Here is a 13,408-nt window from a genome sequence, read left to right as displayed (position 1 = left end):
CAGCAAGGTTAGTGCTCAAAAAATTGTCTTTTTACAAATATATCACTGTTTGTTGGAATACTGCAAATGCTAATTTTTTTAAAAAAAAAATCCTTGCAAGAGAAATCTTTGTGTCTAAACAGGTTCCTGAATGTGATCCTCAGGCTTCTGGCTTGACTTATAAACTTATTTATAATACTAGTCAGGAAGATATTTCTACAGTAGTCTTCCATAAGCATACTGCAGGATATGATTCTAAGGGTTTTAGGGCTTCTCCTTGATAAAGTATGGACTGTTAAGCTCCTTGTATTGACTCACAAAAATATTCTTAATGGATTGCACGGGAATTACCGAGAAATTGCTGGCCAAAGCACTGCTGTGCTGCATTTCCATGACGGACATCTTGTCTGCGGAAACGTCTAGGGAAAAGAAAAGCATTTTTTTTTAAAAAAAATACAGATACTCAAGGTTGTGAACAGGATAAAAGGCTTCTCCTTGACATCTAGTTTTCTATGTAGAGGGACATCATTATCATCATCATCACCACCATCAACATCATCATCATCATCATCATCGGATGAGCATACCATCATGTGCACACCTACATACCATTACAGTTAGAGTGGTACAGTCCAGACATAGGTAGTAAGAAGTAAATCTTAGGCTGTATTGCCTGGTGGAGGGAACCACCATCCTCAGGTTCAAAGTAGCATTTCTCATGTTTGTGGGGTATAGATGACGGTGATTTCTTTAGTGCTTACTTAGTAAGCAAGACATTCTCCTATAGCTAGCACCCTCTGTGGGACAGAGTAGGCTATGTTAGCTAATAGATGCATTTTGCTGGTGCTACAACAGCATACATCATCCCCAGCCAGCCATGCTGGTTGGGATTGATGGGCCTTGTGTTCCAACCTATCTGGAAGGCACCAGGTTTGGGAAGGCTGTGTCCTCAATAGCTGTGTGGGCTGAAAAAATTCAACTGGTGTATCTTGTCCTACCATAGCCCGCTTCACCTAAATTTCAGGAGAGGAGCAATGTCATGATGGAATGAGGATGTCTACCCTGTGGACTGCACTCATCTGTCTTTCTCTCTTACAAGGAAAGAGAAATGGACTGAATTAAGAAAAGCCCAGAGTAGGAAGTATATGTTCTTCATTAAGAACTAAATCAAAACATATTCCCTGGGTTCAGGAACACGACTAATCAGTGTTTGGGTTTTCCCAGGCAAAGAAAGCAACATTGACATCAAAGGGCGTTGGAAATCTCATCAACCTGCTTGCTGGATTGTTACCACATGTTTCGGTTTATAAAAAATATATACGATTACATGAGCATCTAATTTGCAATAAAAATACACTATCCAATTAATGTACGCACAGTAGGGAACAATTCTTCATTTGTCCAAGTCCAGATGGGACAATACATTTTTTAACCTTGTCCATGTGCAGGAGCCAAAATCTATTTGCTTTAAACACAGGAATAATCTCAAGTTATTCTGTTGGGAGTGTTTGCTTGAATGATGTTTAGGGAACATGACATCAAGTGCAGAAATGCTTTGGCAATTCCCATTTCGGCTCTGACATTTAAACAAAAATGAATTTGCTAGCAAATGGGTTTTGAAACAGAATCTTTTCTCATCTTCCCCTCGTTTCTGGTACATGTTCTGGCCAAAAGATGAGCTTTATGTAATGTTCTGTTTCATGCCTTTCCAAATATCTCAACAGGGGGAATGAGTCTATACATCTTGATGACACTATTATGCCATATAGAATACAGCTGTGTAGGAGCATATTTGTTTAACAAAATCAAGTTTCTAGCCATCTCTGTTTTGGGTGGGGGCTGGGGGGGAGGGAAAGCTTTAAAAAATGCAGCTGCCAAGCCTCAAAACCCAGAAGATATTTTGACTGTCCATCTTGATTGTATCTAATCTATTTTTCAGAGGGGTTTAGATGTGAAGAATTTTCTTTAGATTGCACCTTGTGTATTATCAGTTTAATTCTTTAATCTGCTCTCTTCCCTAGACCTGCCCACAATGCCTTATTCATCCCATCATTCTTTTCTGAAAACTCTTAATTCTGCAAAATAGTCGTAAAATGTAATGGCTATGCAATATCTTTTTTTTTTTTTTTTTGCTGTTGTTGAAGAATGTGAAGCATTTCTAAAGATAGAAATACAGCCATCTCCTTCCTATGCTGAAGATATGTTGTGCTAGTTTGATGTGAGCCACGTTCACACTTTTTCTAAAGGTTTGGGAGTCATGTCACTGGAAAAGGAAATACATGCTATGCTTTTAGGAAAATCAGCCAAGAGAGCATGCTCCCTCATGCATTTCTGTGGAGCTTCCCAAGGGCATCTGGTGAATCATGGTTGGAGACCGAATGCTCCATTAGATGGGATGGATGAATGGATCACACAGGGTGATTCTTAGGCTCTTGTGGTATCCTATGTTCCAAAGGGCTCACAGAACAAATGTCATTTGAATAAACTGTGTTTGGGAAAGCTCTCCCACGGTTTCATTGAAACTTAATAGTAAGGAATAATCATAAAGAGCTCACCATTAGAGTACAGCTATGGTATTGTCATGTTACCCCAGGAGTGGACAACCTCAAGGGATCTGGGGACCAATTTCCACCCTCTCAACCCCCTTTCCCCCCCACCAAAGCTCACACTTCTGTTGTCACAGTGCCACTAAACACCTTCCCCCCCAGGCCCACTGATGTTGCCTACTCCTGGTGTCACGTGTCAATACATAGTTTGTCTAACAGATTGTTGTACTGGATATTTTGCTGCCTCTGCCCCACCAAATTCGGAGGCAGGGAGCTGCAAAAGAGAAAAGTGGTGGGGGGGCGCACTCACAAGCAGCCTATGGGGCATGCATTGCCCACCCCATGACACACATATATCCTGATGTTCCTCCAAGGAGCAGAGTGACATTTAAAACTCACAGAAAACCTGTGCGGTAAGTTGAATTGGAAAATCATCAAAGGGTTCATGTTGACTTGTAAAGCTCAGTAGGGATTTGAAGCTGGGATTCCCACACCCAAACCCAGCACTGGAGCCACGGTGGCTCTCAACCAGGGCCGGATCTATACTACTGCTTTAAAGCGCTTAGTAACAGTTTTGACAACTGTATATGGAGTGTGTCTTGGGCCTCAACAGTTGTCAAAACTGTTATAAAGTGCTTTAGTGTAGATCCGGCCAGCTATTCTCATTTGAATGTATCCATGACTGAAGATAGATGTACAATAAAAAATCGTAATGAAACTACTTTGGAACAAGAAAATCTCTCAAGGCAAATGAATAAAGCACATTCTGGTACTGCAGTAAGGAAGTCACAGCACTTATGAAAATAAACCCATATAGTAGTACTTTATTTTCAGTATTGCAAAAATTTAAGAGCAGACTAAGTCCAGGTATATCACTACCACGAATGACAGTGAAGGAACAGGGTTTATTGAGAAATATGAACTTCTGAGAGGAGGCTGGATTGATAAATTTAGGGAAATTATTAATAAACGGATGAATTCAATCTTATCATCAAATTATACAAAAACGCAGCAAACCCAACTTTCATTTCTTCGATACTTGCAAATGAGGGATATTGTTAAACACTTGTTTCAGAAATATGGCTCCCCGAAAGCACTGAATTTGAAATATTGATTCACTCCAATAAGTCACAGGGAATACTGAGTGTTATTTATAAAATGATCATTAAAATGGAATCGTCTAAAAGTCAGGATCAGGTAAAGTTGGAAATTGGATGAGCAGAAATATGGAAATGGGTATAGATTAAGGTACCTAAAACAACATTATGTTTGAAACTTAAAATGAGGTTTTTCAAGATGGTTTGTTGGTGGTACTTGACTCCTCAGAAGCTGAATACAATCTATGCTGGTTTGAGTGATAAGCATTTGAGATGAGGCTCATTAAAAGCAGATATGATTCATATCTTTTTGTCATGCCTAAAAATCAGACGTTATCTGAAGATGGTGGATATTAATCCTGAAAAAGATTAAAGATACCACAGGATATGATATGCCATCCAAAGTATTGGTGGTTTTATTCTGTTATATTAAGGCTTTGGTACTGGAGGCGGATGTTGAAATGGTTATGAATATATCAAAAACAGCTTGGTTATAATGAGAAATTAGTTCTCCAGTACTTGATAAGTGGATGGGACATAGTAAAAATGATTAAATTAACTAACGTAGTTAGACTGAGGGAAAGAACACAGTAGGAACATAAATTTACAGAAAAATGCAGCCTGTTTATTTCCTTTTGGAATAACAAGGTCCAGGGCAATATTAATTCACATGCAACGCTGAATATGATTTAATGTTGTTTTAATATTATATTTACAAGAATCATAGAATCATAGAATAGCAGAGTTGGAAGGGGCCTACAAGGCCATCGAGTCCAACCCCATGCTCAATGCAGGAATCCACCCTAAAGCATCCCTGACAGATGGTTGTCCAGCTGCCTCTTGAATGCCTCTGGTGTGGGAGAGCCCACAACCTCACCAGGCAACTGATTCCATTGTCGTACTGCTCTAAAAGTCAGGAAGTTTTTCCTGATGTCCAGCTGGAATCTGGCTTCCTTTAACTTGAGCCCGTTATTTCGTGTCCTGCACTCTGGGAGGATCGAGAAGAGATCCTGGCCCTCCTCTGTGTGACAACCTTTTAAGTATTTGTAGAGTGCTATCATGTCCCCCCTCAATCTTCTCTTCTCCAGGCCAAACATGCCCAGTTCTTTAAGTCTCTCTTCATAGGGCTTTGTTTCCAGACCGCTGATCATCCTGGTTGCCCTCCTCTGAACACGCTCCAGCTTGTCTGCATCCTTCTTGAACTGTGGAGCCCAGAACTGGATGCAATACTCTAGATGAGGCCTAACCAGGGCCGAATAGAGAGGAACCAGTACCTCACGTGATTTGGAAGCTATACTTCTATTAATGCAGCCCAAAATAGCATTTGCCTTTCTTGCAGCCATATCGCACTGTTGGCTCATATTCAGCTCGCGATCTACAACAATTCCAAGATCCTTCTCATTTGTAGTATTGCTGAGTCAAGTATCCCCCATCTTCTAACTGTGCCTTTGGTTTCTATTTCCTAAATGTAGAACTTGGCATTTATCCCTATTAAATTTCATTCTGTTGTTTTCAGCCCAGCACTCCAGCCTATCAAGATCACTTTGAAGTTTGTTTCTGTCTTCGAGGGTATTAGCTATTCCACCCAATTTGGTGTCATCTGCAAATTTGATAAGCGTTCCCTGCACCTCCTGTTCCAAATCCTTAATAAAAATGTTGAAGAGCACTGGGCCCAGGACTGATCCCTGCGGTACCCCACTCATTGCCTCTCCTCAGTTTGAGAAGGTTCCATTGAGAAGTACTCTTTGAGTCCGATTCTGTAGCCAACTGTGAATCCACCTAATAGTTGTTCCATCTAGCCCACTTTTAGCTAGTTTATTAATCAGAATGTCATGGGGCTCTTTTTCAAAAACTTTGCTGAAGTCAAGGTATATGACATCCACAGCATTCCCACAGTCCACAAGGAAGGTTACCAGATCAAAAAATGAGATCAAATTAGTCTGACAGGACTTGTTCCTGACAAATCCATTTTGGTTGGTATTTGATTTATTTGTATAATATTACTAAGCTTAGATATATTCTCACAGTATCACTATTTATCTACTTCTATTTTGACTGCATTGCAATTTGACTGGAGTTGTAGAATGGTTTTGATAATGGTTTTATTTATTTTAATGACTTTTAAATTAATTAAATAAATAAATAAAATAAAGAGCGAGAGAGCCAGCTTGGAGTGTGTTCTTCAGATGCGCGCTGAGCTAACCTTCAAATGTGAACCATCAAAGATCCCAGCAATTCAAACACTACCTGGAGGCTTTCTGTCTTGTCCCAACCTGCTGGATGTTCCTCTTTCCACCCAGCCCATCACTGCTTCCTCTGTTTGGCCAGGGCTAAAAAAGGGCCCCACAAGTGGGTGTTTGAGCTTTCCCCATTAGGAGGAAGTCATGGGAGGAGGAGGCAACAGTCGTAATGAACAAGCAAGATACCATGAATCATAGAAGTTGGAAGGGGCCTAAAAGTTCATCAAGTCCAATCCCCTGCTCAATGCAGGAATCCACCCTAAAGCATACCTGACAGATGGTTGACCAGCTGCCTCTTGAATGCCTCTAATGTGGGAGAGTCCACAACCTCCCTAGGCAACTGGTTCCATTGTCGTACTGCTCTAACCGTCAGGAAGTTTCTCCTGATGTCCAGCCGGAATCTGGCTTCCTTTAACTTGAGCCCTTTATTCTGTGTCCTGCACTCTGGGAGGATCGAGAAGAGATCCTGGCCCTCCTCTGCGTGACAACCTTTTAAGTATTTGAAGAGTGTTATCATGTCTCCCCTCAGTCTTCTCTTCTCCAGGCTAAACATGCCCAGTTCTTTTCAGTCTCTCTTCATAGGGCTTTGTTTCCAGACCCCTGATCATCCTGGTTGTCCTCCTCTGAACACTCTCCAGCTTGTCTGCGTCCTTCTTGAAGTGTGGTGCCCAGAACTGGACACAATACTCTAGATGAGGCCTAACCAGGGCCGAACAGAGAGGAACCAGTAGGTGCTGGGGCAAGGCTGAAAGGCTACAGCCAGTGTCTGATTAGCTAGTATGTTCGGGCTCAGATTTCTGTGAATCTCCCCTGTGTGCTCTTTTTCCTATCGTGTGCCTCCAGCCTACGAAGAATATTTGATTGTGATTTTCTTTCTTCTACAGTCAGAAATACCTTATGGTTCAATGCCTAAACCAGTTCAAGCGAATCAATGCACGTTGGCAACATGGTGGTTTTTTCTTTCTTTCTTTTCTGAGCAGCTACCCTTTAAACATGTATTATTCATTATATTATGTCTCATGAAAGATGTCTTGAAAAAAGAAAAAGTGAAAAAACAGTACAGCAATCTGACTGCTGAAGAAAGAAGACCAAAATAAAAATATTCTGCACACCACTGTATGCTAGTATGTTAGTATAGATCCTTCAATGCTATGCTAAAAAGTCATTGGCTAATTTTCCCAAACCATCAGTTTGGAATAATAGAATCAAAGAGTTGGAGGGAGACTTGTTGGCCATCTTCCCCGCTTGATGCATGAAATCCATCCCCAACACATTGAAGACCTCCAGGGAAGGACAGAACTGTAATTGCAAAAGACACTTTGAAAGAAGAAATTAAACCATTTCCGCCTGGTACAGAAAAACCAATAAGATTTTGCCAATACGCTTTTGCCAAGAGGCCATATGATTTTAGGCTTCTCACCTCTTCGCCTGTGTTCCTGTTGGGTAGTATCTGGAACAGGAGATCCCATCCCAAGCACAGTAAGGATCTCTTGCTAGGCAGCAGTCAGCACAGGCCGTTCCGTACATGTCACACTGATGGAACTTTAATTGTGCAACGGCAGACTCAGATCCAACATAAATTTGTTGCTGTAAGGGAAATACCAGTACTTCAAAACAACAGAAGGCTACATCTAACATATACTGATTATCCACTGCTTCATACAAAATCTTTATAGCTATACTATCAATATAAAGGTCAGTGCCTAGAGTTCTATGGTATGGTGGAAAACTGATCCAAAAATGCTTATTTAAGGAACCAGTTTGCCTGGAGAAGCACTGCCTCTTCTAACCTGTAACTTAGCTCTGAAACCGGAATAAAAGAAGGGAAGAAGTGGTGTTGCATTTTCTACATGCCTCTTTGTAGGTTAGAAGAATCCTGCATAAGTTTAGGTTGACCAAAGTTTGAGGCATTTAGAAAGTGAAATCATATAAAAGAGGAAGAAGTGACTCTGAGGACAAGAAACACAGACAAAGGCGAAGGTACATAAATCAGTAAACACCAAAGGATTACGGGGAGGAAACAAGCTTTTCCCTTCAGGTTATGCTAGACAGTTCAGAAATCTGTCATCTTATAGTTAAAACTGAGAAATGAACGTAGCAATAGTAAGAGTACAATAATCTTGGTGTAGAAATTAGGGGGTTTTGGTGGATAAAGGTCATCCGGAGAAAAGAGGCATAACAAATGACATGAAGGAGAGGTATGGACAGGTATAAAGAGATACACATAAAAGGGTACAGTAGCCAATCATACCACACAGTATGTTCAAATGTAAAGCTGTACAAGTAAGATACTGAGTGCAGTCATTCCCAGCAGGAAGCTGTAACTGTGTTCCTGTAAGCCTATAAGTTGTGTCTTCACCTCCTGTTCTAAACTTGTTAACAAGTACCATGGTATCCATCTTCCATCTATTTGTCATGTATTAATGGCTTTCAGTACTTTAGTCACTACTAGGAGGAGGGCTTTCTCCGCTGTGGCACCCCGGTTGTGGAACGAGCTCCCCAGAGAGGTCCGCTTGGCGCCTACACTGTACTGCTTTCGTCGCCAGCTGAAGACCTTTTTATTCACTCAGTATTTTAACACTTAATTTTAACTTAAATTTAAATTTTACTGTTTTAACTTTGTATTTTAATCCTATATCAACTTTGCTGTGTGGTTTTATCCTGGTTGCGCTTTTTATACTGTATTTCGTAATTGTGTTTTAAACTGTTGGGTGTTTTACTGTGGTTTTAATTTTTGTGAACCGCCCAGAGAGCTTCGGCTATTGGGCGGTATAAAAATGTAATAAATAAATAAATAAATAAATAAATAAAATCGATAAAATGCAGCCAGTGCTGACGGTGTGTTTTTGGTTTCAACGAGTGTCTGGTGTCTCCCTGTGGGCCCATCCGAAACAGGGCATGGGTTTTAAAGGGCCCTAAGCTGTATCCAATTAATACAGCTATAAATTTCATTCTTACATTTTCCCCCAATTCAAAAAATTGCTTTAGAAGGTCTCTAGTGCAGGAAGATCGGTATTATCACCGCCATATTGCATAAGGGGTGATGAGGACGAGAGAATGGTGGTTTGCCTAAGTTAATACAGTGAGTTTGTGGCTGAGATAAGATTTGAAATGACCCCAGTCTGCAAATCAGCAGATCATCTGCATAACCTCCCAGGAAGGTTTCCATTTTGTGATCATGCTAGAATGGGATGGAGCCACTGTTTTTTGTTATATGATGCAATATGGTATAATATATATTGTTGTAAGCTCAGGGTGAGTGGGAAAACCTGCTGGACAGGTCTGGCTTGGAACATCCCCTTGTTATGCAAACTACAAACAATATTAATAGTGCAATTCCGTGATTGTAGTTCATGCGAATGAAATAGTTTGCCAATTGCTTCTTGAGATAGGGTCAGTTTTGAGGAATGCTCTGGATATGTGAGGGAACTGGCTGTCATTTCCGGTTATGACCTTAATGAAGGCCGTGTTCTTTGCGCATGCCTGAAGTCCGAGGCAGACATTCCTACCGAACAGGTTTGAACCGGTTGTGCTATGCTGCCAAGATGCGCACGCAATTCCTTTGTGTAAAAGTGTGGGCGTTTCCTCTGCATGAGGGGCGTGTATAAAAAGCCCCTCCTCCCAGTCCCCAGGGCAGCTGCCCGTGGACTCATCCCGGGCTGCTGTTTCGCTAGCGAATAAAGCTATCTGTTTGGACAAGAACTTTGGTGTGGACTCCGGTTTCTCCGTGTGGGCTCCAGTTTTTCCGTAACATTCCTGGCGCCCGAACGTGGGGCCGCTTCCTTCAACAAGGAAACCTCACGGAGTACTGGACAGCCTGCCAGGGAGAAAATCCTGTTAAATGGCACCTAGAGGTCAGAGATGCTAACCAGCAAGGTACACTATTGCAGAAAATACCCCTTAGAACCCCAAATTCTCCAGCTTCTGTGATCATAGACCCTTGTAAGATCTCCCACTGGCCAGATCAGTGTGGGGATCTCAGTTGGGAGAAAACATACATGCACAAAGACAAATATATATGCCCCTCCACAGACCCGATGCAGACTACCATCCCCAAACAAGCCAATTGCGATAACAGCTGTCCTTATTAGAACTGTGTATGGTGGGCCACTTATCCAACAACACCCCCCCTTAGTAAAATCCACGCCTCTTTAACCAAAGTGCCAGTCCTCAGTAACTGCAAAGCACAACAGTGCAACTTAGTGAATTTTACCGTTTTTAACCCACAACAGTTCGTGACCACTTTTGGGAACCAATTCGGGCTCCGCATTCATGGACGGGGAGCAGATCCCCTGGGGCGGATTTATCTGAAGCTCACCCAGTTTGTAGAAACAGGCCACACCATACAAGAGCACTTCTTCCAAGACTTTAGAAAGAAGTCGAACAGCCTTTTGAAGTGCCAGAGATAGCGCGCAACCTTTTTGTCACTTTTGCAGAAACTGTCGCTGCGACTCTGAATGTATCTAATTGTTATGTATGCGGAGGAACCAACCTAGGAGACCAATGGCCTTAGGAAGCCCAAGAATACAATGTCAGCCAGCCATATAATGAGACCACTGACCCCAATCCCCATGGTCAGTAAATGCTGACAAACACCCTAATTGGAAGGTGGTGCATCCAAAGAATATCTTCCGGGGCTCCCAAGATCGGAGAAACCCCGTGTCAGACCATTACCACGCTGAACCAAACTATCTTGTCCTATTGACCAAATCAAACCGTCATACCTCCTAATCGCCCATGGCCAAGCTCACTTCAGGCCAGGGCTTAGGCTCATGGTTCAATTAGTTTGGTGGGCTAAAAGAGATGATCAGTATTGTTGTTATAAGAATTATGTTATGCTTGCTGTTACCCTGTCTTATGCCAATGATTATACAAAGTTTGAAGGACATGATAGAGCAAATTGCAGATAAACGTACTGCAGTGCATCTAATGGCCTTGCAGGATTACAGGCCAGTCCCTGTCAATGATGACAATCTAGGATAATGATAGCACTCTGTGCCTTCGCTAAGAGTGTATCAAAGGGGGGAATGTGAGGGAACTGGCTGTCATTTCCGGTTATGACCTTAATGAAGGCCGTGTTCTTTGCGCATGCCTGAAGTCCGAGGCAGACATTCCTACCGAACAGGTTTGAACCGGTTGTGCTATGCTGCCAAGATGCGCACGCAATTCCTTTGTGTAAAAGTGTGGGCGTTTCCTCTGCATGAGGGGCGTGTATAAAAAGCCCCTCCTCCCAGTCCCCAGGGCAGCTGCCCGTGGACTCATCCCGGGCTGCTGTTTCGCTAGCGAATAAAGCTATCTGTTTGGACAAGAACTTTGGTGTGGACTCCGGTTTCTCCGTGTGGGCTCCAGTTTTTCCGTAACAGATATAAGGAACAATCAGAATATGAGACAGAGCTTCCTGCATTCCTAGCAAAGTAATCCTGGTGTCTGTGTGAAGAGAAACAGCAGTTTTGAAGCAGGCTGAGAGAAGGTGACCGAGAACTGCCTTTGGGAGACCTGGTTTGGAAACAGTGGACGTTGGTTGAGTATTGGAATGTTTATGGTATCCTTTTACTACAAAATGCCAGAAATAATACTCCAGTATCCTCCCACAACCAGGATGCCCCTGGAATTGCTCAGCACTCATAGAACTGGGGTCTGAATAGCAATATTTTAGATAGATGGTATATTTAGTCTGACCATTTTGCCGGAAAGCACTTAAACCTTCATGCTTCTTGGGTAGGTAATATTCCATTTATCAACAACTGCGTTTTCATAAAGTTCCCATTTCACTCATGAGTCACGAAGATTGCTTGCTTGCTTAGCAGTTGATGATAATACGGGCCAAAACATCTAAAACTGTTTAAAACCAGCAGTGTGTGTGTGTGTGTAAAAATATATCCGGATGTTTCACAAGGAAGCAGAGCATGAGTATGCATTGACATTTAAAATTCCAGACAGCACTCAATGAAAACTCATTTTATATGGCATATTTAGTCGCACAACAGTAGTAAAGTCATTTTATGGGATGCTCACACTTTCGGAAGTAGAGGAAAAAGCAGCAGCCATAATGACACCAGAAAAATATATGTGGGGGAGGAGTGGGGTGGTGGTGGAAGAAGAGAAGTAGATTTTCATATAATTGCTCTGATCCTCATTTTATTTATTAAAATTAAACTTATTTCAATAAGAAGTACTTCCAACACCTATCATTTAACAGGATAATCTATGCATGTTTACTCGAAAGTAAGTCGCACTGTGTTTAATGGCACTTACTACCATATTAGTATGCACAGGATTCTATTTTTAATAAATGTAGTTCCAGGCCATAGCTAGACCTAAGGTTTATCCCTGGATCGTCTAGGGGTCAAACCTGTTCATCTCGGTGACACACAGGGGATCCAGTGCTCAAGCAGGGGCGAACCCTGGATGATCCCAGGATAAACCTTAGGTGTAGCTGTGGCCATAGTCTTTAGGTCAGCCTTCCCCCAACCTACTGACCTCCAGATGTTTTGGCCTACAACTCCCAGCATTCCTGACCATTGGCCATGCTGTCTGGGACTGATGGGAGTTGAAGTCCAAAACCTCTGGAGGGCACCAGGTTGAGGAACGCTGCTCTAGGTGCTAAAACACAAGAATAAAACAACCTCGAAGAGCTTTTTTGATCATCCTTTTTTGATCATCCTTTTTTGGTCATCTGCAGGTGGAAAGGTTTGCCTTTAAAAGTTGCATGACACAAGCCTTTTTCATTAGGAAGGGGCAGTGATGGGAAGTTTCGCTTATTGAATCCCTGCCTGCTGTGCAGGAGTTGCAGGTCCAGGGTCTCAGGCAAAAATGCGTCAGCCACAGATTCCAAGATGCATTAGAGTCATCTTGAGAATAGGGGTGTTAGAGAAGTCCATTTGGGGGGTGGACTTCAATGGGTTTTCCTATGCTTCAATGGGTTTTCCTATGTTTTCCTGTGGCAGCACCCAACTCAGCCTGCCAGTCAGGCCAGTTTGTGGATATTCTGGGCATTTTGCATATTTTTCAGGGGTGGGGGCTGTGCGGAGGAGGCGTCTGCAATTTGAGCAAATTTCTGAGCAATTTGAGCAAATGACCCCTGAATTTGCTCAAATTCAACCCTAATTTGTGCCAAATCGACTGTAATTTATTTATAAATAAATAATTTTCACAAATTGCTCAGAAATTTGAACAAATTGCTCAGAAAGCCTTTAAAAAAAAGTGCAAAAAAAGTCCCTGGAGTTCTGGGAACAGCCCACAGCTTGACTTGCAGATACAAAGCAATTCATAGATGCCAAGGAACTGTGTCAGACCAAAAATGAACCAGATTCACCAGCGACAGACATCCCTATTTGGGACTGGTTCAGAAAAACAATCCTGGTGGTTCAAGTATGTCAGTGAGCAAATCTTATATCCTTATATAGCCTTATTTGCAGAGGAGGAAGTGAGGATATAAGACAGCCGATGTCGATACTCCAGATGTTTTGGAATACAACTCCCATCATTTCTGCCCATTGGCTGTGTTGGGTGGGGCTGATGGGAGCTCTACCAGGTTAAGGAAGTG

General features: G+C 42.2%; 2 protein-coding genes across 2 annotated transcripts in view; one reads left to right on the top strand and one right to left on the bottom strand.

Moving 5' to 3' along the window:
• LOC134403819 (uncharacterized) overlaps window positions 1–13,408 on the top strand; it is a 537,248-nt gene that overhangs the window by 93,198 nt on the left and 430,642 nt on the right. The gene's annotated exons all lie outside the window — the stretch shown is intronic.
• The window catches only part of SEMA3E (semaphorin 3E), a 248,335-nt gene that overhangs the window by 7,243 nt on the left and 227,684 nt on the right, over window positions 1–13,408 (bottom strand). Inside the window, exons 14-15 of the mRNA XM_063134310.1 lie at window positions 7,283–7,449; window positions 331–398 (exon numbers count right to left, since the gene is read on the bottom strand). Of these exons, the coding sequence (XP_062990380.1) occupies window positions 331–398; window positions 7,283–7,449 (235 nt within the window). The remainder of the gene's footprint in view (window positions 1–330; window positions 399–7,282; window positions 7,450–13,408) is intronic.

Source organism: Elgaria multicarinata, chromosome 9 (genome assembly GCF_023053635.1).
Source record: "Elgaria multicarinata webbii isolate HBS135686 ecotype San Diego chromosome 9, rElgMul1.1.pri, whole genome shotgun sequence".
NCBI lineage: Eukaryota > Metazoa > Chordata > Lepidosauria > Squamata > Anguidae > Elgaria > Elgaria multicarinata.
Note: the sequence above shows the minus strand (reverse complement) of the source record. Positions and strands in the feature narration are given on the sequence as shown.